Genomic DNA, 24,871 nt, shown 5'->3' with positions numbered 1-24,871 from the left:
TATCTGTTTTAAACTATGTATTGACCACAATACTTTCATGGAGTGTAAAAAAGCTGAGCTTTAGAACATATCAGAAATCATTACAAACATAGGCATCAAGAGTTTGAACACCGTTCTTATCTGTCATCAGTAATGCCTTTAAGAATATGTATATTCTTGGGCGCCTGGGTGGCTCAGTGGGTTAAGCCGCTGCCTTCGGCTCAGGTCATGATCTCAGGGTCCTGGGATCGAGTCCCGCATTGGGCTCTCTGCTCAGCAGGGAGCCTGCTTCCCTCTCTCTCTCTCTGCCTGCCTCTCCGACTACTTGTGATTTCTCTCTGTCAAATTAATAAATAAAATCTTAAAAAAAAAAAGAAGAATATGTATATTCTTTACTTATCTGTCCATCTGGTTGGAAATAGGTGCATTTATAGGCTACTCTCTGAATATAGGAAACATGAGAATACATATTGGAACATTAAATTTCACACCTGTTGTCAATAAAATGTTCACTGTCTCTTGGTTTCAAAATGTACAAATATCTAGAGGCTTTATTAAAGTTTATATAATTAATTTCCAATGTCTGCACATAATGAAAGCTGGCATGAACTTTTTACAGTGGTTATAAAATTTTACCCACTTCAAAATAAAGCTAACTTTTTTTTCCTTCCAGCCATTTTATGACTTAGCTAATAACTGGGCTTTTACTCAAGACCAGCTGGTATTCTAACATTCGGAGTAGATACTATTATAGCTCCTTCCTTTCCTCTTTTTTTTTTTTTTTTTTAAGATTTTATTTATTTATTTGACAGACAGAGATCACAAGTAGGTAGAGGCAGGCAGAGAGAGAGAGAGAGGGAGGGAAGCAGGCTCCCTGCTGAGCAGAGAGCCCGATGCAGGGCTCGATCCCAGGACCCTGAGATCATGGCCTGAGATGAAGGCAGAGGCTTTAATCCACTGAGCCACCCAGGCTCTAAAGCACAGCAAAGGTAAGCACCTGACACAAGGTCACACAGCTCTTTCCCCAGAGTCAACCTGGTTAGCCAATATCCTGCCCTGTTTCAACTAATATATGTGCATTCGTTGAATACACCCCCCAATTGACAACTACAGTCAAATTTGAAAGTAAGCTTAATTAACTCCCCATGTAATTCTTACATCAATTTTTGTAGATTTTGGTTTTCCCACTACTGGTCTACATTTTTTCTTCTATTTTACAACACTGTCCCAAAGAGAAGACAGTCTGATTCTTTGGGTTTTATGTGTATATGCCATAATTCTATGTTTGTAAGCTGAATTATCTTAATTGACCTTTGAAATCTATTGTTTCTCTTTAAGAGAATCATTCTCATAATTGCCATGAGCAGATTGTATGGCCATGAATAAATAAGACCGGCATAGTTAAAAAGATACAAGAGAAAATCATTTGTACAGAGTTTACTCATTATTCTTTGATTCCAGCAATACAAATGAAAGAACAAATTTATACTTTTTAACATGAAAAATTGTACTTTTTTATGTCAGGCAGTCATTTTCCTTATATATTATTAATTCTAATCAAGTTGATTAAATGTAAAAAATATATATAAAATGCATTTTCTGAAGTGACACCTAGAGCACCTACAGCAAATTTTAAGAAAAAAGAACATGATATAAATAAAATATGTGCTATTATATTGTGTTACAACACCGCTTGCTAGAAAAATTACACATTGACCTCTCCCCATTTCCAACTCATTGGTGCTTTTACGCAGAAATGAGTATTTTTCTTCCTGTCTGTGTTTTTGTTTAGAGACCGCATTTTCTTTAATGTTCTGACACTGGGACAACAGTAAGTAAATGGGTTAATTAGGATCACAGGCCCACTTTAGTTATCAACTATAATCATTTGTTCTAATAGAGCTTGTATCACTTCATTACAATCAGTGTCTATCAATCAGTAAAAGAGAATCTCGCAAATAGGCAAATGGCATTTCCCAGCAGGGAACTAGCCATTGTCAGTAGTAATGAAGGCTCTTGTCTTATGATTAATAATTGATAATATTGAGCAACAGAATCATGAATAGAACTTTGAAGAATGAATTCATAAGCAGATAATCCTATATATTAGATGTGACACATCACTTGGAATCACAAATCATACATTTAAACTTTTCCTAGAATTTCTTAAAGTTCATTGAATATACCTAGAAAAGAAATTGTAAAACGTGTTAAAATTTTTCTGTGTACTACTCATCAGAGTATTTTGCTTCCATTTTTTTTTTTTTTTACATTTTCAGTGTAGGAAAACTAGTTATTATTACTTTTTTTTTTGGTAGGTAGAGATTCCTGTAAAATGTGGATATGAAGAATGCCTTCATTAGAAGGAGAGCCAAACTACCTGGGAGAGAGCCCATTCTGGAAGGCTTTCTCATTTCTTCACCAAATTATAAATGAGCCCATGGTATTCCTGATCTCAAAAGATCTAGGTACTTGAAAAGAATTGAAGGATATTATTTGGCTATCCCTGGGAATAACATTGGAGTGTCTTCATAATACTTCTTAAAACAAGATCTATAAAGAACACCTCAAACTCAACATCCAAAAAACAGATAATCACGTCAAAAAATGGTCAGAAAACATGAACAGACACTTCTCCAAAGAAGACATACAAATGGCTAGCAGACAAATGAAAAAATGTTCATTATTGTTAGCCATCAGGGAAATTCAAATTAAAACCACCTTACACCAGTTAGAATGGCAAAGGTTAACAAGACAAAAAACAACAAATGTTGGAGAGGATGTGGAGAAAGGGAAACCCTCTTACACTCTTGGTGGGACTGCAAGTTGGTGCAACCACTTTGGAAAGCAGTGTGGAGATTCCTTAAGAAATTAATAATAGAGCTACCCTATGACCCTGCAATTGCACTACTGGGTATTTACCCCAAAGATACAGATGTAGTGAAAAGAAGGGCCATCTGTACCCCAATGTTTATAGCAGCAATGACCACAGTCATCAAACTGTGGAAAGAGCCAAGATGCCTTTCAACAGATGAATGGATAAAGAAGATGTGGTCCACATATATAATAGAGTATTACGCCTCCATCAGAAAGGATGAATACCCAACTTTTGTATCAACATGGATGGGACTGGGGGAGATGATGCTGAGTAAAATAAGTCAAGCAGAGAGAGTCAATTATCATATGGTTTCACTTACTTGTGGAGCACAAGGAATAACACAGAGGACATTAGGAGAAGGAAAGGAAAGATGAACTGGGGGAAATCGGAGGGGGAGAGGAAGCATGAGAGACCGTGGACTCTGAGAAACAAACAGGGTTTTGGAGGGGATGGAAATGGTAGGGGTGGGTGAGCCTGGCGGCGGGTGTTAAGGAGGGCACGTATGGCATGGAGCACTGGGTGCGGTGCATAAACAATGAATCTTGGAACACTGAAAAAAGTAAAATTAAATAAAAAAAAAAAAACAAGTGTTATGGTATTGGACAAGTATATGGTATCTCAAAACACTCTAAGGTGCCATCAGTTGAAAGATAAAACACTGTTTTATGTAGCACTATGAAATAGAGCTATCAATTAATCTGTAACTCATATTTGACTTGAGAGATGTTAAAATGTGAAAAACATGTGCATCTTGGAATTGGTAAACTGTCAAAATAGTGTTTTGCTATTCACGCAACTATTTAGACCCCCCCAAAAAAAATCTTTTCAGGGCTTATGTAGGTAAGTTCTGTGATACACCATAACCCCAGGAGGGCAAATTTCCTTAATTTCTCAGAGCTACTTGAATTCGTTTTCCAGGACGCTGTCCTCATTCTTTCTCTCTTCTCCTCTGCTTCTCTCCCTTTACCTTTCCCTGAGATGCTTTTGTCATTGGTAAGGTGACACCATCACAAAATTTCCATCAAAGATGTCAAAACCACCCCTTGGGCTCGTTCTCTTGGGTCCTGTATGACAATGGCACCTCTTCAGAAACTCTTTCCCTCTTATATTTATAAAAAGAAGTAACAGAATTTGTTTTTAAACTGTTATTTTTCAAAAGGTTTATTGTTCTTGGAACAGTGAGGTTTTTTAGTTCGTTAAGTGGGTGAGCTTAACTTGCTTTTATTCTTGTATTTCTAGTAACAGAAGCATGTAAAGTCACAAATAATGGAGAAGGAAACCACTCTTCATTTTCTAAGCAAGAAATTTTCCGTGAGGCTCTGTTATTCTTTTTTTCCTATCCACCAGAGCTTAGGACAACAATAGGATTGATAGCTTTGGACAGCAGTGCACGAGGCCAGCCCTGCTGGTGGTGTTTGGGGCGTTAAAGCAATCTTGCTATCTTGCTGATATTTTAATAACACTAGTGTTATTTGTCTTTAAACTACACAAAATTGTTCTGGTGACCAGGTGGCAAAAACTACTGGAAATAAGAGCACTCCAAACCCTGTTTTTAGAAGGATACACTGTAATTCTCATTATGGGAAGCTGTCCTTCTGCAAATGGGCTTCTAAATTACTTGTAATGTTACTAATGACAGTATCCTGCTCCGTTTCTTTACTTATTTCTTTTTTATTTATATCAGGAGAATTCATTGAAAAAATTTATTCATGTCTTCTCAGTTGCTCCTTATCTATGGGCATCTTGTAACACATGTAAAGCTTATGAACACAAGAACCAAATTTAAAAAAGAACTTCTTTTCATATTGTGTGTGTAACAGATCCATGAAAATTAAATTATTTCAAGGCATCTGAGGTCTTGTCACCTCCGCTGATTTTAACCTCACCAGGCAGAATCACAAGGGCACATTTAGTGATGGTTTCTAATGAACAGCTTCTATCACAAAGACAAGAAAAATTTCCTCGATCATGCTACACACGGATGGCAGAGGACCTATAAATGATTTTAGTAGCAGCACCCAAAGAACTCGGCTGGTTCTAAGAACAAGAACAATCTCCGTGAAATGCCAATTCTAGCGATGCCATTTGCTTACCCATCTAGCTTTAATCATTTCCTCAGGGATTTGAGCCTTAGTGAATCTCTCAGAATGACTTCTAGTTCAAAATTTATGACTGTGGTTTCACCTTCTGTGCACCCCAAAACCAAAACTGTCCTCTGAAATAAGATGCTTTGGTGTTAACAGCTAAAGAAAATACAGAGGACCATTAGCCCCTTTTGTGAGCATTTTCGGATTCCAGCTCGGACAGGAGAGTGAGAAGCTGACGCCCTACACGTGGAAGCCAGAGGGGAAGCGTGTCTTCTCGTAGTGCAGAATTCATTCCTTATGGAGCTTTAATTAAGGACCTTCCGATAAGCTGGTGCTCTGAGAAATAGGTCAGGGTCCATTGAGCCCAAGGACTCAAGGGGTGTTTTCAGTACTTCGGACCCAAATCGCGTGATGCCGTCATCTCACCAGGATGAGGAAGGCCTGGGAAATGTTTGTTATTTCAAGAAGTAAAAGGAATGAGATCATCGTACTCAGGCAGTGTAAGTTGCTTGATCCCACAAACTTCCGCCTCACGTGAGAGAAGGAACTTCCTTGCTCTTCTGTGTATCACCAGGCAGCTTAGTGAGCAGAGTAAACCCTTTACAATCCTGTGAATGGTTAATCCATGGCTAAGCTCTACTTAAAAACTTCTGGTGTTGCTTAATAGTAATTAATTCTTGCATCATCTTTCTCAGTGAAGGAAATGAAAAAAAAATTTTTTTAATGTTCCAAGATTCATTGTTTATGCACCACACCCAGTGCTCCATGCAATTAGGTGTCCTCCGTAATATCCACCACCAGGCTCACCAAACCTCCCACCCCCTCCCCTCCAAAACCCTCACTTTGTTTCTCAGAGTCCGCAGTCTCTCATGGTTCGTCTCCCCCTCAGATTGCCCCTAGTTCACTTCTCCTCTCCATCTCCCCATGTCCTCCGTGTTATTATTTTTTTTAAAGATTTTATTTATTTATTTGTCAGAGACAGAGGGAGAGAGAGCGAGCAAGCACAGGCAGACAGAGAGGCAGGCAGAGGCAGAGGGAGAAGCAGCTCCCTGCCAAGCAAGGAGCCCGATGTGGGACTCAATCCCAGGACGCTGGGATCATGACCTGAGCCCAAGGCAGCTGCTTAACCAACTGAGCCACCCAGGCGTCCCTCCTCGGTGTTATTTTTAATAGCCTTACTGATTTAGTGATTCTTGTTATCCAGTACTCTATAGTGCAAATGTACTGTTTTATTCACAAGGCTGGGAACTTTTTCTAGATATAGATTTTTTTTTTATTCTTTATTTTTTTAGACATCTGATTCTTTAAACAAGGACAGAAACATTGCCTAACTTAGATCATGGAGCCATATCAAAATATGTTTATTCTTGTGTCCCCCTCACCCCCAGGAAGGAAGGTAATAAACACGGGCAAACCTAGGTTCTAAGCACACATGGATGTCAAAAGATTATATTGAGTTTTCTGTTACAGTTAAGAAATGGTTGTTGAGATATTATTTCTCATATACATTTGTTTATATGTAAGACAGTAACACTGTTAAATCACCTCTCTTTATTTAAAAATTTTTTTAAAGATCTTATCTATTTATTTGAGAGAGAGAGAGCATGAGAGGGGAGAAGGTCAGGGGGAGAAGCAGACTCCCCATGGAGCTGAGAGCCTGATGCGGGACTTGATCCTGGGAGTCGGGGATCATGACCTGAGCCGAAGGCAGTCGCTTAATCAACTGAGGCACCCGGGCACCCAAATCACCTCTCTTTAAAAGGATGAAAATAAATGTGCTTGACCACAAAGCTGAGTAAGAAGTCTGAATCACAATGTTCGGGGCCATTTATTACTTGTATAGCTCATTCCTAATTTGATCTAGTAACAAATGCGAATGTGGTAAAACTATGCAGGCATTTTCTACGTGCTCAGTAACAATCTGACATGGACCATTTTTAAAACTGGAAAGTCAACGAGCAACGTCACCTTCTGATTTTGTAGGAGACACGTAATGAGTAAGATGCATGGTTTTTATATCTGAAGTTCGGGGCTATCTTTCTAGCTCTCAAGCTATACTTCTGCCCAGTTGATAGCACAGGCCTTTGTTTTCCTTAAATAAGCAAACGAAGCGTTAGAGGGTGTTTAACTACTATTTCATAGTCGTCGGAATTTCTTCTTTCAAAGAGGTTTGTGCATGTCGAGGCAGTCTCTTAAAAGAAAAAGTAAAAATTATGTCTGGGAGGCCTGGAAATGTTAACTTAGGGTCCCAGAATGTGAGGAATGTGGGGAGTTGTCAGGTCTTGGTAGCATGCTGTCTGAAAAACATCAGCTTGGCTTCCTCTGAAGAATGCGCGACGTAGGAAATAATCGTAGGAGTCCATCCGAAACTTCAGAGAAAAGCATAGCTGTGCGATTGCATTCGAAATTAAATCAAATGCTCTATTTGCATGTGTGCACCAAACTGATGGGGTCTTTGATGTCGTGATTCTTAGAAATATCTGGTTTCTTTGGTGAGCCTGCTATTTAAACACCTGCCCCACTTTTCCATCTCTGAGCACCCGGGTCCCTGATGCACCCCATGGTGGAACCCCCACACCCCCAGCGGTAGACTGCCTGAGATCTAAGTCAGTGCAGCGCTGGTCTTGAACCCCAAACAGCAACCACCTGGCTCAGCTCTGGGGACATGCTTCTCGGCCGCACAGGACATTATCATGTTTATCACCCACGACAGCATCAATAGCAAATGCGAATTAAATTTTGTTTTGCAAATTTTTTGGCACAAGATTGTTAGACATACTTGAAAGGGATTGAAAGATATTATGTAGCGACAGTTGGGAATAACAATTAAGAGTCTTCACAAACATTGCAAGTCTTATAATTATTCAAAATCGCTCCTACAGATGGATCTCTATCGTAATAATGAACCTTTTCGTGGTACTTGCCATGTGCCAGGCCTATTCTCAGTACTTTACAGATTTGAATGCACAAGTACCTCATAACAACCAAAGAAGTAGAACTATTATATCCTCATTTTACAGATAAAGGGAATTGAAACATTTAGAAGTTAATATTCCAAGGTGCCCAAGGTGATAAGAGCCAGGCAGTAGTGGAAAAGGGATATGGGCTCAGGACACATACCCAGTGCTCTCCTTTACAGCAGACAATATGGTTTTGTCAAAGAGCTTCTGGCATGTCCTTCACGACAATACAATTAAGTAACTGTACCATTAGCTTTTTGCCTGTTCAGAGCAGCAGCTATAAGTAAAGCTACTGTTAAGTGTAGTTAATTGTTAACTGTTAAAAAGCAGCAAGTGACATAGCACTGTAAATTTTGGTTGCAAACATCAGTAGATTCTGAAATAATTTGGAATTTGATAGTTCTAGTTTCTCACTGATTTAAGCCCTTGGATAAATGTCATAGTAATTAGGTAACTGTTAAAATGGTTTACAGTTAACCCAAATCTTCCTAGGAGACTAAGTTACACCAATGTCTTATTAATGCTTCTACAATTAATCACACAATCATATTAATAATCTTACTAATGTTCAGGCCACTCATTCATCCCTATGAAAGGCCCTTTGTCCTGCATAAAGCCTGATTTTCTCTTGTCACACTGAGGTATTAAGAAAGCTCTTTATTTTTTTGTTTTATTTTATTTAAAATTTTTATTTATTTAATTGACAGAAAGAGAGAGAGAGAGAAAGTGCACAAGCAGGCAGAGTAGCAGGCAGAGGGAGAGCGAGAACCAGGCTCCCTGCTGAGTAAGGAGCCTGACACGGGACTTGATCCCAGGACTCCAGGATCATGACCTGAGCCGAAGGCAGTTGCTTAACCAACTGAGCCACCCTGGTACTCCAGGAAAACTCTTTAAAGCTCTTCCTAGATAGATAAAAATGTGTATGTAGTATTGGCAAAATTAGAAATGCGTTAAGAATGACAAGATCATTTGCTAAATTACTTATTGTTTTGTTATACCTAAAAGATAATTTTGTATGGGTCAAAAACATTATGTAATGGAGAATTTAAAAAATCAAAACAAATGTAGTACTACATATAGAACTCTGTCGTCTTGAAACCGGAACAGGATGAGTGTCATTCCAGTGAGTAACCCACTTGCGTCCCCAAACTCCACCCGTTCCCTCATTAATGAAATCGAATGCCTCTCCATAAATCTTGAAGAATGGTCACCTCTTAAGATTATGACCAATAATCACCCCATTATTTGCCTTTCCAAGAAGTTAGTAGCAACACTTACAATTTTTCCTCAGCTACTTGTAAAAAGTTGTGGTTTCAGATTCTTTACTAAATGATTTCTTAGCTTGACCACAAAGCTGTAGTATAGTTCCTTATACTGTTGGGAAACAGTATAAGGTCCTTCTGCAAATATTTTATGACTGGCTCTGAAACACGTGCAGAAAGTGTTAGAAGTTTCAGAGAATCTAGGACAAACAAAGACAAAAAGAAAGTAGAATCCTTTCTGGGGGTAACTAAATTTCCCTGCTTATTTTGGCCCCCCAAATATTTTGGTCCCCCAGTTGAATCTCTATGCAGAGATATACAGGGAGCACTGCTTCATAATTCACTCTCTATGCACCCCAGCCCTCTGGGGTGTGCCAACAGGTCATGGGGAGATATATGGAGCACACAGCTCCCTACCCGTGGCCCAAAAGAACTTCTTTGGGCATATGCTGAATAGGGCATTAGAGCATGGGATTCGGTACCTGGGGTGAGCTCTTGGGGCGGGGGTGGGGTCGGGGTGGACACCAGGGTGCTGACGTGAATGGGCCCACAGATACATGATGTGCACCAGACCTCAGCGACATTCATTTCCAAGCTGTTCGGTTACCGAGGAAAGGAGCCTTACCCGGGCCTTCTGCTCCATTTCTAGCATTAATCTTTCATGTTGCTCAGCTATGGCCAGTGTCGCGGAATGGACCTTCTGATAGATCATTTCTCCTTCCCTTGTTTGAAAAGTGAATAGTCCTTCTCCTGTGTCACACATTCTGTGAGAATAGAGATAGGGAAAGAGATGGGTCTTCATGTGTTCAAGTGCGTAACAGTTCTCCATGTAAAAGATGCCCGTGCCCTGTGTCACCCGCCTCCTTGACTTCCGCGGGAGCTAGGGAAGGGGATTCCGCCTTGACCGAGCCAACCAACCAACCAACCAACCAACACATCTTTAAATGGTACATGAGATGGAACGAAAGGAAAAAACCCATGTCTGTCTGGGATTTTAAAAATGAAGTGTTCACAAACCTGGACAGAAACAGGCACAAGTGGGTTCAGCCACTGCCATGCAGCACTCGCCTGTCTTACGAATGCAAACAAGTAGTTGTTTCCTTTAAGGATTTTCGCATTTGTGTTCTCATAACACTATTTCCTATGATTTGAGAGCGCTTGAAATGTAAAGAACTTAAGAAAAATCTTCAATTTTATACTCGCTCTTGGAGGCACCAAGAAGACTACGCACTGTGTAGTTTATGGATTTGCACACACAAGCTGAAGCTGGGATTTAAACCGAGCGATCCTTAAGCAGATCTTGTGAATCCAAGAAATGCCCCGGCCTAAAGAAGACCCGATTTGGATGTGAGGATATTTGGCTTGAATTTTGGCTTTGGCACTTCCCAGCAGTGTGACCTGGGACAAGTTAAATAACTTGCCTATTTCTCCTTTCACCTTTCTAACATAGGACAAAGAGCCGTACTCCTCCCACAAGATCCTTACGACAGTGCAAAGACCAATCTAAAATATCCACCATAGAGAAAAGAGTAATTTAATTTTAATATTTTTATCTGGTGGACTATTAGCAGCGATTACTAGGTCATTTCTGAGAGCATATAATAACAATAGAAGTTCTATTATGTACACTCAAGAGGGAAAAATATTAGAATAAAAATTCTTTTTCAATTATTTAATTATAATTACCCCTTTAAAACATCGCTTTATTGGAATAAAACCACTGACACCTTGCTAAGGCAATAGGATTCTTGGTTAATTTTATTAACAAAGACTAATTCTACGATGAAAAATATTTCTAATTTAATACTTTAAGCCAGCCTTTAAAAATAACTGGAGACCCTCAGAAAGACCCACGCACTCTCAGTCTGATGCTATCTACTCAGATATTGGCTGGAGCACTGTGCCGTTGGTTTTCAGATTAGAACATCAAAAGATTTGCACGAGGTGTTCACGAGGTCAAACTATGTCTTCCAGCACCACAAAGATTTTGCATTCTTCTCTATGGCTCTCCAAGGAGTTTTCGGTGGAAAAGAAATGTCTCAAGAGGCGTCCGACATCACAGAGGCTACGGAAGCTATCCCGTAGGGCCCCGTAGAGCTAGCACTTAGCTTCTGTGAAAAAGATCTTAATAAAATTCACACAGCGTGAAATGGAAAGTCTGGGGGGAAAATGAAGCGTTTTCACAAAGTGAAACAAATGAGCTTTCTTTGTTGATTCAGAGGAGTCCAGAAGTCCACCAGTCGGAGCGGGGCAGGGACTGACACGTGGAGGGCCGGCTTGTTCCGACGAGGGCTCTGCTCCTTGTCCTGTGAAAGCACCGCGTGGGACTCCTCGGAGATGAGACGGTGAAGACACCGACTGTCAGTTCTTACTCAGTCACCGACGGGGTGGGGGGGGTCCACCCTTGCCCACTTCCTGGGACTCAGCTGCCCGCAAAGGGTTTAGAAGCTTACGGGGGGTTTCCTCCAGCCTCTGAAACACAGACTCCTGTCCGCTCCAGCCTTTCTTGGATCATACAAGGCCTTAAAACACACTAGCTTTAAAAAGTGGAGACATTTGCAGTCAAAGATGGTCTTTCTTCAACGCGGGTACCTACAGCCAAGCTGCTCACACGCCTTCGGTAAAATTAGTTCTTACTTAGTGACTTTCCTCTGCGGTGTTGGAACGAACAGCTTAGGTTTCCCTGCTTAGTGTTTAAAACATGTTTTCTTGGGGCTCATAAGAAGCAGATACAGATATTTATTCCTTCTTAGATGACTGAAGAGTTTTCGGGGAGCAAGCTGGTACTAGAGAAGATGGGGAGAGATGAAGTCATTTCGACTTGCTACTCCACGTGTGGTCCACAGACTCGCGACCCCGGCCTCACTGGGGCCTGTCCGGATTAACGGAATGGAACTGTGTATCCTAGACCCCAAGTGACTCCTCTGCACGTTATAGTTTGGGAAGCACAGGCATATCAAACTCTACACATCACCATTTCATTGAAGGGGAGTCGGAGATCACACTCAGGGCCCAAATGAGGAAAATCAGAAGCTGTTTGTATAGTTTCAGACAGTGACATAGGACACTGAAGGTCCGAAAGGAAACATCATGACAAAAGGAACAAAAAAACTAAAAGAACCTTTTCCTTAACTTGGGAAGAGCCAAGACAGAGGTGCTACCTGCGTCTGAGTAGCCTAACCCCCTTGCCACTAACATGCGCGTTCCGCGATTGCATTTATTTGCAGAAAAGGTGACCTTGTGGATACTCTATGTCGGTCTTGGCTCCAAACTGAATTTGATGGAAATTTATATACAATTACAATCGTTAGCTCTCTTTCTACTTAGCAAGGTGTTTTCACAAAATTCATATTTTTTCTTACCAAACATTGAATGTCATAGAATATCCTCTCTAAGTTTCCTTCGGCTTTAAGGAACAAACCAGAGCCTCATAAAAATTCTTAGTAGGACTGACACATTAAGTTCCAGGGTGTTGTTTTGTTTTGTTTTGTTTTTTGCTTTTGACATTGTGACCTAGGGGACATTAGAATAGTATAGGATCCGAAAGTCAAAAGGCACAGATGTCAACCATCATGTCATGGCCGGTGATGTTCATTTATCCCATATTTATCGGGCAGGTACAGTAAGCCAGGCACTGTCCTGAGCCTGAGGATGGAAAGGATGGAGACATATACATGACTCATTGCCTCCGAGGCTCTACAAGGAGTGGGGAAAACAGGCATTGTTGGGAGAAGAACACACTTACCTGTAGTAAGTGCCAGCAGGCAGAGGGGCGGGGCCAACAGGAGGTAATGGGGGGTTGACCAGGACACATTGCTTTACCAATTCAGTCCCTTATCTATAAAACTGGGGCAAAAAGACTTGGTTACAAGGTTGTTTCCATTTGGTCACGGAGGGATTAATCCAGCGGGCCACGGGCACCCAAACCCTGCCCGTTCTGAAGAAAAGCCTGTGTTTGGGCTGGGGGGTGGGGGTTGGGGTGGACACAGGAGGGAGATGGGGAGGGGGGCGGTCCCTTGGCCAGTTTCTGTGAGTCTTGGTTGGGAATATGCAGCCTGATAAGAGTGAGTTTTTGTGTGTCTGAGGCCTTGAGCCATGCTGTCCCAGTATGACTGGATGAGTTTATCCTAATATGATGCTTCCTTTGCTCCGGTGGAGGTTGGAGTCGAGAGACTCAGCCTGCCCATGTGACTGATCCTTAGGAAAAACCCTGAGGGTAAGGCTTGCTGTAGCTCCCCCGGTTAACAAGGCTTCTCACGTCTTTCACACACCATCGTTGGGGGGGGACAAGCGTTTCCCGTGTGACTGCCCTGGCACGGGGGCGGCGGTGGGGAGCTCCTGGAAGCCTGAGCCTGTCCCTTCTGGCCTGCCTGCCTTCTCTGCACTTCACAACAGCAACCTAACGATGAGCGGACCCCTCCACTCTAGGCAGCCGGCGTGTGTTACGTTGTCAGTACGGTTCCACAGAGTAAGAGTCCAAGAAAATCCTAGTATTTCCTGACAGGCTCCTTTCCTTTCCCTCTTTTTCTTTTCTTCCTTTCTTTCTTCCTTCCTCCCAGATTTTATTTATTTATTTGAGAGAGAGCAAGAGAGGCATGAGCTTTGGGGTTGGCAGACTCCCACTGAGCAGGGAGCCCAATGCAGGACTCGATCCCAAGACTCCAGGATCATGACCTGTGCGGAAGGCAGATGCTTTACCAGCTGAGCCCCCGGGCGCCCCTCGATGGCTCTTTCTCAAATTCCCGTTGTCCTCTCCTTCTCCAGCCCATCTCACCACTCACTTCCACAGTCATTCCAAATAACTAGTCTCTGCTGTGTTCTAGTAAGGACCAAGCAGAGATGGCATGAAGGAATGTCTGTGTTCACAGGAAACCAAACCTCAAATGAGGGGCTCCGCTATGCAGGGTTCTCCCAGTTCTGCTCAAAGGGGAGAGACAGCTCTAAAAGAGGGTCCACGGGAAGCAAATCTCTTAAGAACATGCCCTATGTACCACGTAAGCTATTAAGGATGCCCTCCTTTTCCTGCCTTTAAGTCTCAAACTTAACTCTGTCTGAAGGGTTAAGTCCCAGTCTTTTTCCAGATCACAAGCAAAAGAAATTCACCCAAACAAAAGTTATGGAAATATTTTACTTTTAAAAAGCGAACATAGAGAGTGCGTGGGTGGCTCAGTGGGTTAAGCCTCTGGCTTTGGCTTAGGTTGTGATCTCAGGGTCCTGGGATCCAGCCCCACATTGGGCTCTCTGCTCAGCAGGGGGCCTGCTTCCTCCTCTCTCTCTGCCTGCCTCTCTGCCTACTTGTGACTTCTCTCTCTGTGTGTCAAATAAATAAATAAAATCTTAAAAAAAAAAAAAGTGAACATAGATACTTTAGAATAGTTATCTGTGGGTCCTTAGATGCAATTTTACTATAGACAATCTGTCCACCTCTGGCAACGTTGTGCACGTTCAAAGCTGTATGACTTCATTCTCAGTGTAAGTTTTGCAATATTGTGGATGTATTTCATGACCAAATATTTACCCACCATGCACACAAAAATTTTAAACCCTCAGCAGTGGAGAGGAGCAGGAGCACTTTCCTGAAAACCCCGTGGTGTATCTATTCAGTATTTAAAATTTAATGTTTAATTATAGAAAGTAATGAAATTCTTCAAAGCACAGCCTTTCTTTCTGCCGCGGAGCAGTTAAAGCCAATTAACACTTTTATTCCATTAATGGTTTAATCTCTATTGTCCTCTGACAATGCAGGCATTCCACTTTCCTTTTAGCAGCTGCAAAAAGAAGCTGAAGTTTCTCTCTATGAGCTCTGGTGAGTTCCGACTTGGATCTGGGGTAAGAAAGTGCAAGCAAAATGGACAAAGGACAGAAGCAATCGGACAGCAAGTCTGGAAACAGATCCGCCATCGTATGAGAGGTAAATACGGAAGGGAAGTGTCATCTCCAGTCTGTGAGGGAAACTGGACCCTCCAATAAGCTGGGATGGACACTGGTCGTTAGAAAAAATACTGGATCCATGTCTCTGCCTCCAGTGACCTAAATTGCAGAGAAAGCAAGTAAAAAAAAAAAAAGTAGTAGAAGAAAATAGGGAAGAATTCCTATATAAACTCAGGAAAAAGGAGTTTCAAGCTATGATCTAAGCCAAAAGGTGACAAAAGAAAAAAAAAAGAATGGCACTGCCTGAAAAAAGACTTTTTTTTTTTTAAATAAAAAAGATATCATACACATGAGCAGGCAAATAAAAACTACGAAAAATATTTGGAACTCACAACACCTGATAATTTCTCATCTATAAAATAGGTATATTATGTCAGTACTTTTTTCAGAGGTTTAAATATTAAATGAATTAATATATGTAAATCTTAAAACAGTGTATGTTATGATTATTACTCATTAAATAGTAGTACTTTTGTCACTACTACTATTAAAATCGATACCTAAACCACAATACTAAATGGAAAAAGGGCGGCAGTAATATGTACACCGGACAAACATTTTCATAAGGAAAAGTATGTCTTCGCTTGCATGTACATGAAACTCTGGACAAATGCACAAGAAAGTAACTGTGCTTCCAGGAAAGATTTATTTCTTCTTTAGAGAAAGAGGGAGAGAGGGAGCGCACATGCATGAGTGGGCTGGGGGGAGGGGCAGAGAGACTGAGTCTAGCAGACTCCGCACTGAGCAGGGCAACCCTAGGACCCCAAGATCATGACCTTAGTCGACACCAAGAGTGGGATGCTTGACTGACTGAACCACCCGGGCGCCCCTCACTAAGAGTTCTTTATGTAAATGGTTAAGTTAAAAAGAGAAGTGCCATTAATTTATTAATTGGATTTAATTAATTAAAATCAATGTTAAGTTTTAAAGCAAGGGTCAGAGTACTCTCACAGGACTTTGGTGGAGATGTAGTGTTTAAAATGTACCTAGCTCAGTTTCTGTCACTTAGCAATTACAAGTTTGCTGCTAAATTTATAAAATACTGTATTGATCATTTGGGGCCTCCCTTCCAACTGACACACACACACACACACACACACACACACACAATCTGTTTCCAGTGTAGCGCAGACATCTGATCTGATTTTCAAGACAACGGGGGTGGGGGTGGGGGGGGGGGTGGTGTGTGTTTTGTTGCAGAGTTCCAGTTTCTAATGAATTGAAATAACAGCAACAATTGTAGTAACGTGAGAACAATAGCTAACCCCCAGGGGGCAAGGATTTAGGCCAGGCTTGGTCACTTGAAGTCTGTGCATTACCTCACTGAGCCTCAAACACCCGCAAGGCCCTCACTGCTTCCCCCTACAGAAAATGCCATCCTAAGAGGGGAGGCGAAGGGATCTGCTCAAGGTCATTGAAATTTAAGTGTCTGAACCCAGACCCGTGGTTTTAGAGGGAAGCTGCTTATTGCTAAGCTCGATTTTGTTCACAGAAGATGAGAAGCAGAAAGGCATGCATAATTCTTTAATTATGAACATTTCTGTAAAGGAGGGAAAGCTAGCGCTCGGCACACATTTTGAAGGTGCGCTCTCCTTCTCTGCGGCTGTTCCTTTTCTGTCAAAGCAAGTTCCTGAGGATATTTCTCCACGGTGTGCCCATAAATCAGTCAATTAATCAATAAAACAAGTGAATTACTATGAAACCCTCCCTGCACCCCCTAATTCATGTCAAGTCCTTTGTAAGGAAGAAGGTAGGTGGACCATTTGCCGTCCTCTCTGCCTCTTGACGGTATTGTTTTAGGGCTCCAAATAGTCAATACATATGGCGGCTGTTGGTTGATTTCACCGTTGGGACCTTAGGGATACAATGCTTTCCCTCAAACAAGTTGAGAAACCTGATCCTTTAAGGAGATCCTGATTTTAGGTCAGGATCTGCTGAAAATTAGCGTTGTGACTTACATTTCTGATCCTTTATAAAACCAATTTTTTTAAATGAAAGAGTTGATCTAAATGATCTCAAGTGTACAGATTTGTTTGAAGATTCTCTAAGTCTTCCACTTGTGATGGCCAAATCACCATCCACATTAATTAAACTACTTTCATCTTTTCAAATATTTTCAAAGTTTTAATTTTATTCTATTTTATTTACTTTTGAATTTTTTCCTTTGGTCCTTTTCAACTCAATGCAAAAGTCAATCGAGTGTCCCCCAAATTTTGTAAATTCTTTTTTTTTTTTAAAGATTTTATTTATTTATTTGACAGACAGATCACAAGTAGGCAGAGAGGCAGGCAGAGAGAGAAAGAGGAGGAAGCAGGCTCCCCGCCGAGCAGAGAGCCCGATGCGGGGCTCGATCCCAGGACCCTGGGATCATGACCTGAGCTGAAGGCAGAGGCTTAACCCACTGAGCCACCCAGGCACCCCTGTAAATTCTTAAAAAGAGATACTTGTAAGATGCTTTTCTACTTACCTTCCTTTCTGCCTCAAAAATTTAGAACTGAAAAATCTAGCAGGTGAAGATGTAGAGTCAGCCATAACACTTTAGTTGTTCTTTAATTACCTCAACGCATGATCACAAAGTTCTACTATTATCCTTATTACATTGTTACATTAGATGTTTATGAGGGTTTAGGGCAAAAAAATTTTTTTAAAGGCTTACAGCTAATTTTATATTCATCCTGTATACATATCTCCTGGTGGCTTTATGGGAAAAATATTGGATATGCCTTGAGAATTAGGAGTTTAACATCGTTAACCCCCAGTGCCAATCACAAAAAGCACCCAAGGCTCCATTCACTTGTGGACTGAATTGACTGAAAATTATCAGTATGATGGCAACTTGACAAGTATTGATTTTGTGGTCCCTGACAATGAAAAAGCAAAATGAAACATAAAGGAGAAAATTTTCTTTTTTTTTTTTTAAGAACAATCCCCTGGCGTTAGTATATTCTTCTGAATGGAGCAGGGCCAGACCACAGCAAAGAGAACAGAGATCGGCCTTACATTCCTGGCTGACGTATACTGTTCTTTTTTGAAACTGTTTTGGGGGAGGCTGGGTGTGTAACTCACGAAACAGCTACTGACATAGACTCAAGCTGATTTGTCTGGGAGAGAGGTAATAACAAAAGCAAGTCAAGCGAAAACTTAAATTCTGTCATTTAGAAATTATATACTTCCCTTTTAAAGTGAATTTGACTGCCAGGCTATGGTAGGGAAATTTTTACAGTTTAACATGCAAGTTACTAATATTTATTCACTGAATTAGATGAGTTATGCTTCTCTTCACCATTTTGAGAGGAACCTAAAAATAAGATCATTGTATTTCTTCAGAGCAAAAGAGCCTGTAATCAGGGTTTACAAATTGCATTTTTATTCTCTTTTTATGCCAAACATAGTTAATGAAGGTAATTTTTAAATTAAAGATAATTTCAGTGTCTTAAGTGACTAGAGAGGAAAGTGTTTCAAGTGTAGCCAAAACTGAAAAGAAATGCAAGACGATACTTGATTTTATATTGGTTTACTTTCTCACCTTACAATCTTGTCTTTTTTTTTTTTAGGTTATTTTTATGCATTCACTGACATTTTTTTGGACATCCACCAATCACATGTCAGGCACTGTATTAGCTTCTGGAAAATATTTTAAAAATTGTATTAAAAAAGAAATAAGTAGGGGCTCCTGGGTGGTTCAAGCAGTTAAGTGTCTGCCTTCAGCTCAGGTCATGATCCTAGGGTGCTGGGGTCAGGGTCCCAGCTCAGCAGGGCGTCTGCTTCTCTCTCTCCCTCTGCCTCTCCCCCTGCTTGTGCTCTTTGTCTCTCTTCCACTCAAATGAATAAATAAAATCTTAAAAAAAAAAGTTAACTCATTAGTTGCCTTTACTCTCATATGTATTTACCTCTTCATTTAGAAACTCAGCACATGAGTAGGTGATTATATGAAATACTTAACATAATAATATGCTTTGGAGATTGAAAGCTAGTGAATTGGTTATGTTAAAATTTTTCTCTATAGGTTTTTTAGTTGACAGATCACTGACCCAGCATAACTTTTAGTCTTTCATTGCCATTATCAAAACAAGCCACCCAGTAAAATGACTCCATCATTCTGACATACCGAGGGCAAATACTGATGGGTATTACAAAGGATGTGAACATATGTTTGAGGTTTTTCATTTGTTTTGCAGCAGAGATGAAAATTCAGTACCATGGTGAAAACATGAATTGACTCAAATTTTAAGAATTGAAGCATATCAAATTTTTTTTTTTTTTGAAGAATGTCAAATGTCATCTTTCCAGGTTAATAGATTTTAAACCTTACTTTTTAAACTCCATTTAAACTTTAAATTGAATTCCTTTAAAAATCTGAATTGAGGGGTGCCTGTGTGGCTCAGTTAAGCCTCTGTCTTCGGCTCAGGTCATGATTCCAGGATCCTGGGATCGAGTCCCACATCAGGCTCCCTGCTCAGTGGGGAGTCTGCTTCTCCCTCTCTCACTCCCCCTGCTTATGTTCCCTCTCTCGCTGTGTCTCTCTGTATCAAATAAATAAATAAAATCTTAAAAGAAAATATGAACTGGGAATATAATCAATGCTATTGTAACGGTGTTGTACGGTTACAGAGGGGTCTACTTGCGGTGAACAGAGCATAATGTGTAGTGAAGCTGAATCACGAAGTTTTGCACCTGAAACCAGTGTAACCTTGTGTGTCAATTAGACTTAAATTAAAAAAAAAAAATCTGAATTAAAAATATGGTGAACAGATCATTTGAGTCACCTTGAAAGTAGAAGCTAAGAAATGGAACCAGTATTTCCCCATCATAAATAAAAGTGTCAATTCTTTTATGTTCTCCCTTGGTATCTTTGACTTTCTTAGGTTTAAGAGTCTGGTGCTCATCAAGGTTCATAATGACGTATCCTAGTTAAGGACTGACCAACCATCTCTGTGTTTCCCCTGACGAATCAGGTATAAATTCGTATTTTGGCACTCCTAATTTTACATGCCTTCTTCCCAGTTAGATTTTTAATACGAGACATGAAAGGAAAGAACATCTTACAAATCTAGACAAAGCAGAAATGATTCAGGATTTCTTAGGGGAGCTGACTTCTTAGTCTCTCTGACTTAGGGGAGCTGAATATAATTGCTTTACCTGTTTGAGCAGGTTTTCCATCCCTACCAACCTCCCCCATCCACCTTCTCCTCCAAGCTCTCTCAATTAGTTTCTAGATTCCTACATACACCAAGTCATGGAACAAAGCAAATGACAGAGGAGATAGGGATATTGAACGTTCCAAAAAAGAGGTAAAGAAATGGAAGTTTCCTACATGAAAAAAAAAATATTATTTATCCTATTCTTACCTAAGTTTGGATTTTGCATTGCTATTTTTAAGTTAGAAGGTTTGGCTACATGATGAATAAAGTCTTCTTTCAAAGACAGAAGTTCCTAACTAAGCTGTGACTTAGTTCCATTTGAGCAAGTCGTTTGCTTTAAACTCCATTTAGTAATTGCTGTGTTTTAAGAGGTGGTTAATACCATTAAAACATGGTTTACTGTGCTGTGTTTCTTCAATCTTGACTTGGGTACTTTTACTTCTCCTTAATTACTTCCATGCAAGGGTTAAGCGAGGGGAGGTACAGAGTCATCCTGCTACTGCCCAGGCGTTCATGGAAGAAGGGGCATGGCCTCCGGCACGAACCTGCAGGTCATATCAAAGTTCAGTTATGCCCATTTCAGAACGGGGCAATTTGTCATTTATTGAGCTTCAATAGTCCCATGACTGCTATTGGAAATTCTTACTCAAACTGTCTGCCTCGCATCCTGAAATCACCTTTAGAGAGCCAAGAGCCCACTCTTCATGGCAGGTGTGTTGGATCATTTTACGTGCCCACTTGACTAGGCCAAAGGGTGCCAAGACATTGAATTACACAATGTTCTGCGTGTGTGTGTGTTGGGGGGTGCTTATAGATGAGATTGACATTTGGATCTGTAGACCAAGTGAAACAGATTGTCCTCCCCACTGTGGGTGGGCCTCCTCTAATCCACTGCAAGCCTGAACAGAAGAAAAGGGGATGATGGAGAATTCGCTCTTTCCGCCTATTTGTGAGCTGGGACATTAGTCTTCTCCTGTACTTGGACTAGAATGTACACCACCAGCTCTCCTGGGTGGCCAGCTGGCTCACTGCAGATGGTGAGACATCCCCACTTGACTAGTCCAGCCGGCATATCTCCATCTTTGAACTCTGCCAGCGCTCCCCTGTGCCCATGGAAATCCCACATCCTGTCTCTGGGCGTTTGTGAGCGGTGAGTGGGATCCATATCTCTGACGTGATAAAAATCATGTGGGTGGTTGGGAGAGCATAGAATGGAGAAAACTAGACGTTACGAGAGGAATGTATTTCTGTTTTCAGTTTTGCTTCACTAGGGATATAGCTCTTCCAGTTCATTCTGCTGGGGTCTCCACAGACTTTGGCTTTCTGAGTCAGTGTGTGGTGAAAAGAGAAGGAAACTGCTGCCCGCCACACCCAAGAGGTGCCACTTTCTGTTCCCCCAACACAGCCCTAGACTCCTCAAGATCGGTCACTCAAGGGCACCTCATCACTCACGGGCACTTTCTCCCTAATCTGCCATGGGTTTTTATTTGCCTCAAGTACTATTATTACAGCAAGAGAAATATGAAGTCAATATTCTGCTTCTGAAATTTAGAGTATGATTTGAGTCTCTCTCGCAGGTTTTTATAAATTTTGAAAAGTCAGGTCTAGAGGACTAAGTCTGAAGTTTTTTTTTTTTTTTCTTTTATTTCCTGCCCCCTGCCAAGTCTGAGTTTTATTATATATCCTGGCTAGAAAGAAACTGAGACAGGACTTAAGAGAGGGCTCTGTTCCTTCCAGACCTGGGTGATGGTGGGAAAAAGAAAACCAAGAGAAGGTACTGGGTGAGACTTACACACCCTGATGTCTCTTATCTGAATGGACATTCTGGAGAAGACAGGAATTAATAAGTTGGTATCTAGATTGAGCCAATGACCCTACACTTGTGACTCCCCATAGGCCTCAGTTCAGAGGCAGAGCATCTAGAAAGTTCTGGGCAGAGGACTGGGGTTGAAGAAGAGGATATAAGTAAGCATTCTACGATTAAGGAAAATGCTTTGATCAGTGGATCCAGTGAAAAGTGCCAGTATATCCCCCCAAAAGGCCAAATGGATAGCTTTAGCAGATGTCAATGTGGGCAGACCAGACCAGGTCTTGATCTGAGGTTCCTTAACTACCTAAGGCCAGGGAAGCCAGCTGTCTATTCAAACTACATAAAACAGAAGAGGAGGAGGAAACCAGTATATTACCAAGATGATGCATCCCCAAAAGAAAATTTAAAATAGCAAGCTAAAATGACCTCCTTCTCATTGGGAGGGGGTTTATGAAAAGTATCAGAAAATCTCCACTCTGTTTGCTCAACTGAGTCGTATTACATTTAGAGCCAGTCATCCTAGGCAAATAGTTGCAATTTCAAATAGCGACATCATCACTCTCTTGTCTGCGGAACTCACTGGCAAAGGTTTTCATTTCCCGTGATCTCACGTTACCCAGTCCTCGGGTCAGCTCTATAGGCTTTCCTCTCATTTGCGGAGAAAAGTCTTTCAAGTTTCTGCCACACTCTTTCCAGTTCCTCCGCCATGTCGTCCCTCGTTTCCACCGTCATTTGAGGATATGGAGGAAAATGAATGCATTTTATTCTGATGTTATTACTGAAGAGGCTCTTGCCATTGACAGAAAACCACAGAAAGAGCCAAAACAACAACAACAAAAAAGTATTCTTAGATGTTGAGCCTAGAGCTTGATCTGTGCCAGGACGGCCATTGTGGCCTGGATGTCAGGAGAGGCCAGAGGAGGAGGGTCCCTAGGGAAGGCACATGTGAGCGCTGGACTCCTTTCTGGTGTGACCGTTCACACCTGGAGTTAGAGAAGTGTGGGTTAGTGAGTCAAAAGCAACCTTTCAGGCATTAACATTGGTAAGAAAATGGAGAAAGAGTATGGGGTGTGAGAGAGAGGAGAAGCAGCAAATTCACACACACACACACACACACAATGCATGGGAAAGGTCAGTGAGTCAGATAGTGGTAAAAATCAACAAGGATTGAGCGGAGACAACCATTCTGCAAACAGGATCATCTTTCAGTGAACAAGCTGGCTGTAGGCTCAGGGCAGAAAGGGCCTCAGGAGCCCGGAGGGAGAGAGAGATCAGAACAAGCAGAGAGAAGAGTCAACTGCAGGATGCGAAAATTATTTCCAGACTCCCATCCTCAGAGAACATTCTAGAAGGACCTGTCCTTGCTCATCCTGCCCACAGCCCTGGCTGAGTGGGCTGACCACATTTCCCCGATAAGGCACAGGCAGGTGCGGCGCTCAAGGGCGCCCATTCGGTGACTTAAGCCAGCGGGGGTGGGGCACGGGCTTGGTCCGCCTGGGGCCCCTGGGTTCCTGGTGCGTCGGGAGGAGGCAGGGGGATAAGGACACCCTCACTACAGACGCGCCCACTTAACACTCCGGACAACTGGGGCCAGAGCTGGTCAAGGCACCTGCTGCTGCTAATTTAGGATCTGCCCCCCCCCGCCCCCCCCCCGGGCTCCCCAGCTTCCCTGCGAGCGGCCGGGCAGAGGGAGGGAGAAGACGGGGCAGCGCGGCGCACCCTCCGCGGCCTCCTGCGCACTCGGGGCCACGGACTGCGGAGGCCCCGAGGTGGGGTTTGCTGCGAATCTGTTCTGCCGTCTCAGCCGGGCACCAACTGTGGTCCGGAACGGAATAAAAATGCCACGAAGGAAGGAGCCGAGAGAAATTTACTCTTTTGCCCTTGAGACCTAATGGGGATTCAAGCAGTATGCATTTTATTTTATTTTTCTTAATGGTTAGAGCCCTCGGCTGCCTCCTGTAAATACCTATCACGGATCAAAGCAATCTTGTGAAAAATATTCCTCTCGGCTTCGCGGGTTGCGAAAGCTCCACGAAGTGCTCACTGAAATGCCATCTTCTCCATGAACAAAAAGATCGTTTGTTGCTGAGTTGTATCTGTATGATTTCATTTTTCTTCCTACTGCATATAAGGATGTTTAGAGAATCTCAATTATATAACATTTTGTATTGCTCTGTTATCTACCATTCTAAATGCTAGAGCTATAAAGTTATCTTCTGTGTATATAATTCATACTATTCTTTTTTTTTTTTTCCACCAAGGGATTGATTACTCATCTCAGTTCCCCACAGTTATTTCTCTTACTACTTTAATTCGGTTTTCCTACAAATGGAAGGGGAGAGGGAATAAGCAAGGTAGAAAACAAGAGAATCGAAAAGCTAATCTTCTGTTTCTTTCCGATTTATGTCAATGGAAGTGGTAAAGGTTTTGAGACCAGGGTTAAGACACTGAGTGGCACGGGGCGGGGGGCGGGGGGCTGGCTAACAGACGGAAGGAGAACGTGCCAGGCTAAGATGATGTGTCTGGAGGCAGGAGTCACGCTGGGAAACAGGGATGAGGAGCCCAAGGGCTCGGGCTCAGCTCTGATTGCTCTCGAAGTCCCCTGACCCCCGAGTCTCAGCTGCTCCCCTAGAAAAGTATTGGCCTTAAGCACTTTATAGGATTGCTAGGAGGATCAAAATGCGAAAGCATTTTGGAAACTGTCAAGTACTTGGAAATGAAAGATACCATTCATGTGATTATGGGGAATGGCTTCACAAAAGCATACGGTATCTGGAGACCAACATGGAAACATCTTCCTTGGCAAATGTCCTCTTGCTGTGC

At 41.8% G+C, this 24,871-nt stretch overlaps 1 protein-coding gene across 1 annotated transcript in view; it reads right to left on the bottom strand.

Annotated features, from left to right (window-relative positions):
- The window catches only part of DOK6 (docking protein 6), a 378,753-nt gene that overhangs the window by 80,475 nt on the left and 273,407 nt on the right, over positions 1 to 24,871 (bottom strand). Inside the window, exon 6 of the mRNA XM_045085209.1 lies at positions 9,792 to 9,930. Within this exon, the coding sequence (XP_044941144.1) occupies positions 9,792 to 9,930 (139 nt within the window). The remainder of the gene's footprint in view (positions 1 to 9,791; positions 9,931 to 24,871) is intronic.

Source organism: Mustela putorius, unplaced genomic scaffold (assembly GCF_011764305.1).
Source record: "Mustela putorius furo isolate JIRA1106 unplaced genomic scaffold, ASM1176430v1.1 tig00000835_pilon_pilon_pilon, whole genome shotgun sequence".
Lineage (NCBI taxonomy): Eukaryota > Metazoa > Chordata > Mammalia > Carnivora > Mustelidae > Mustela > Mustela putorius.
This window is presented reverse-complemented; position numbering and strand designations above follow the sequence as displayed.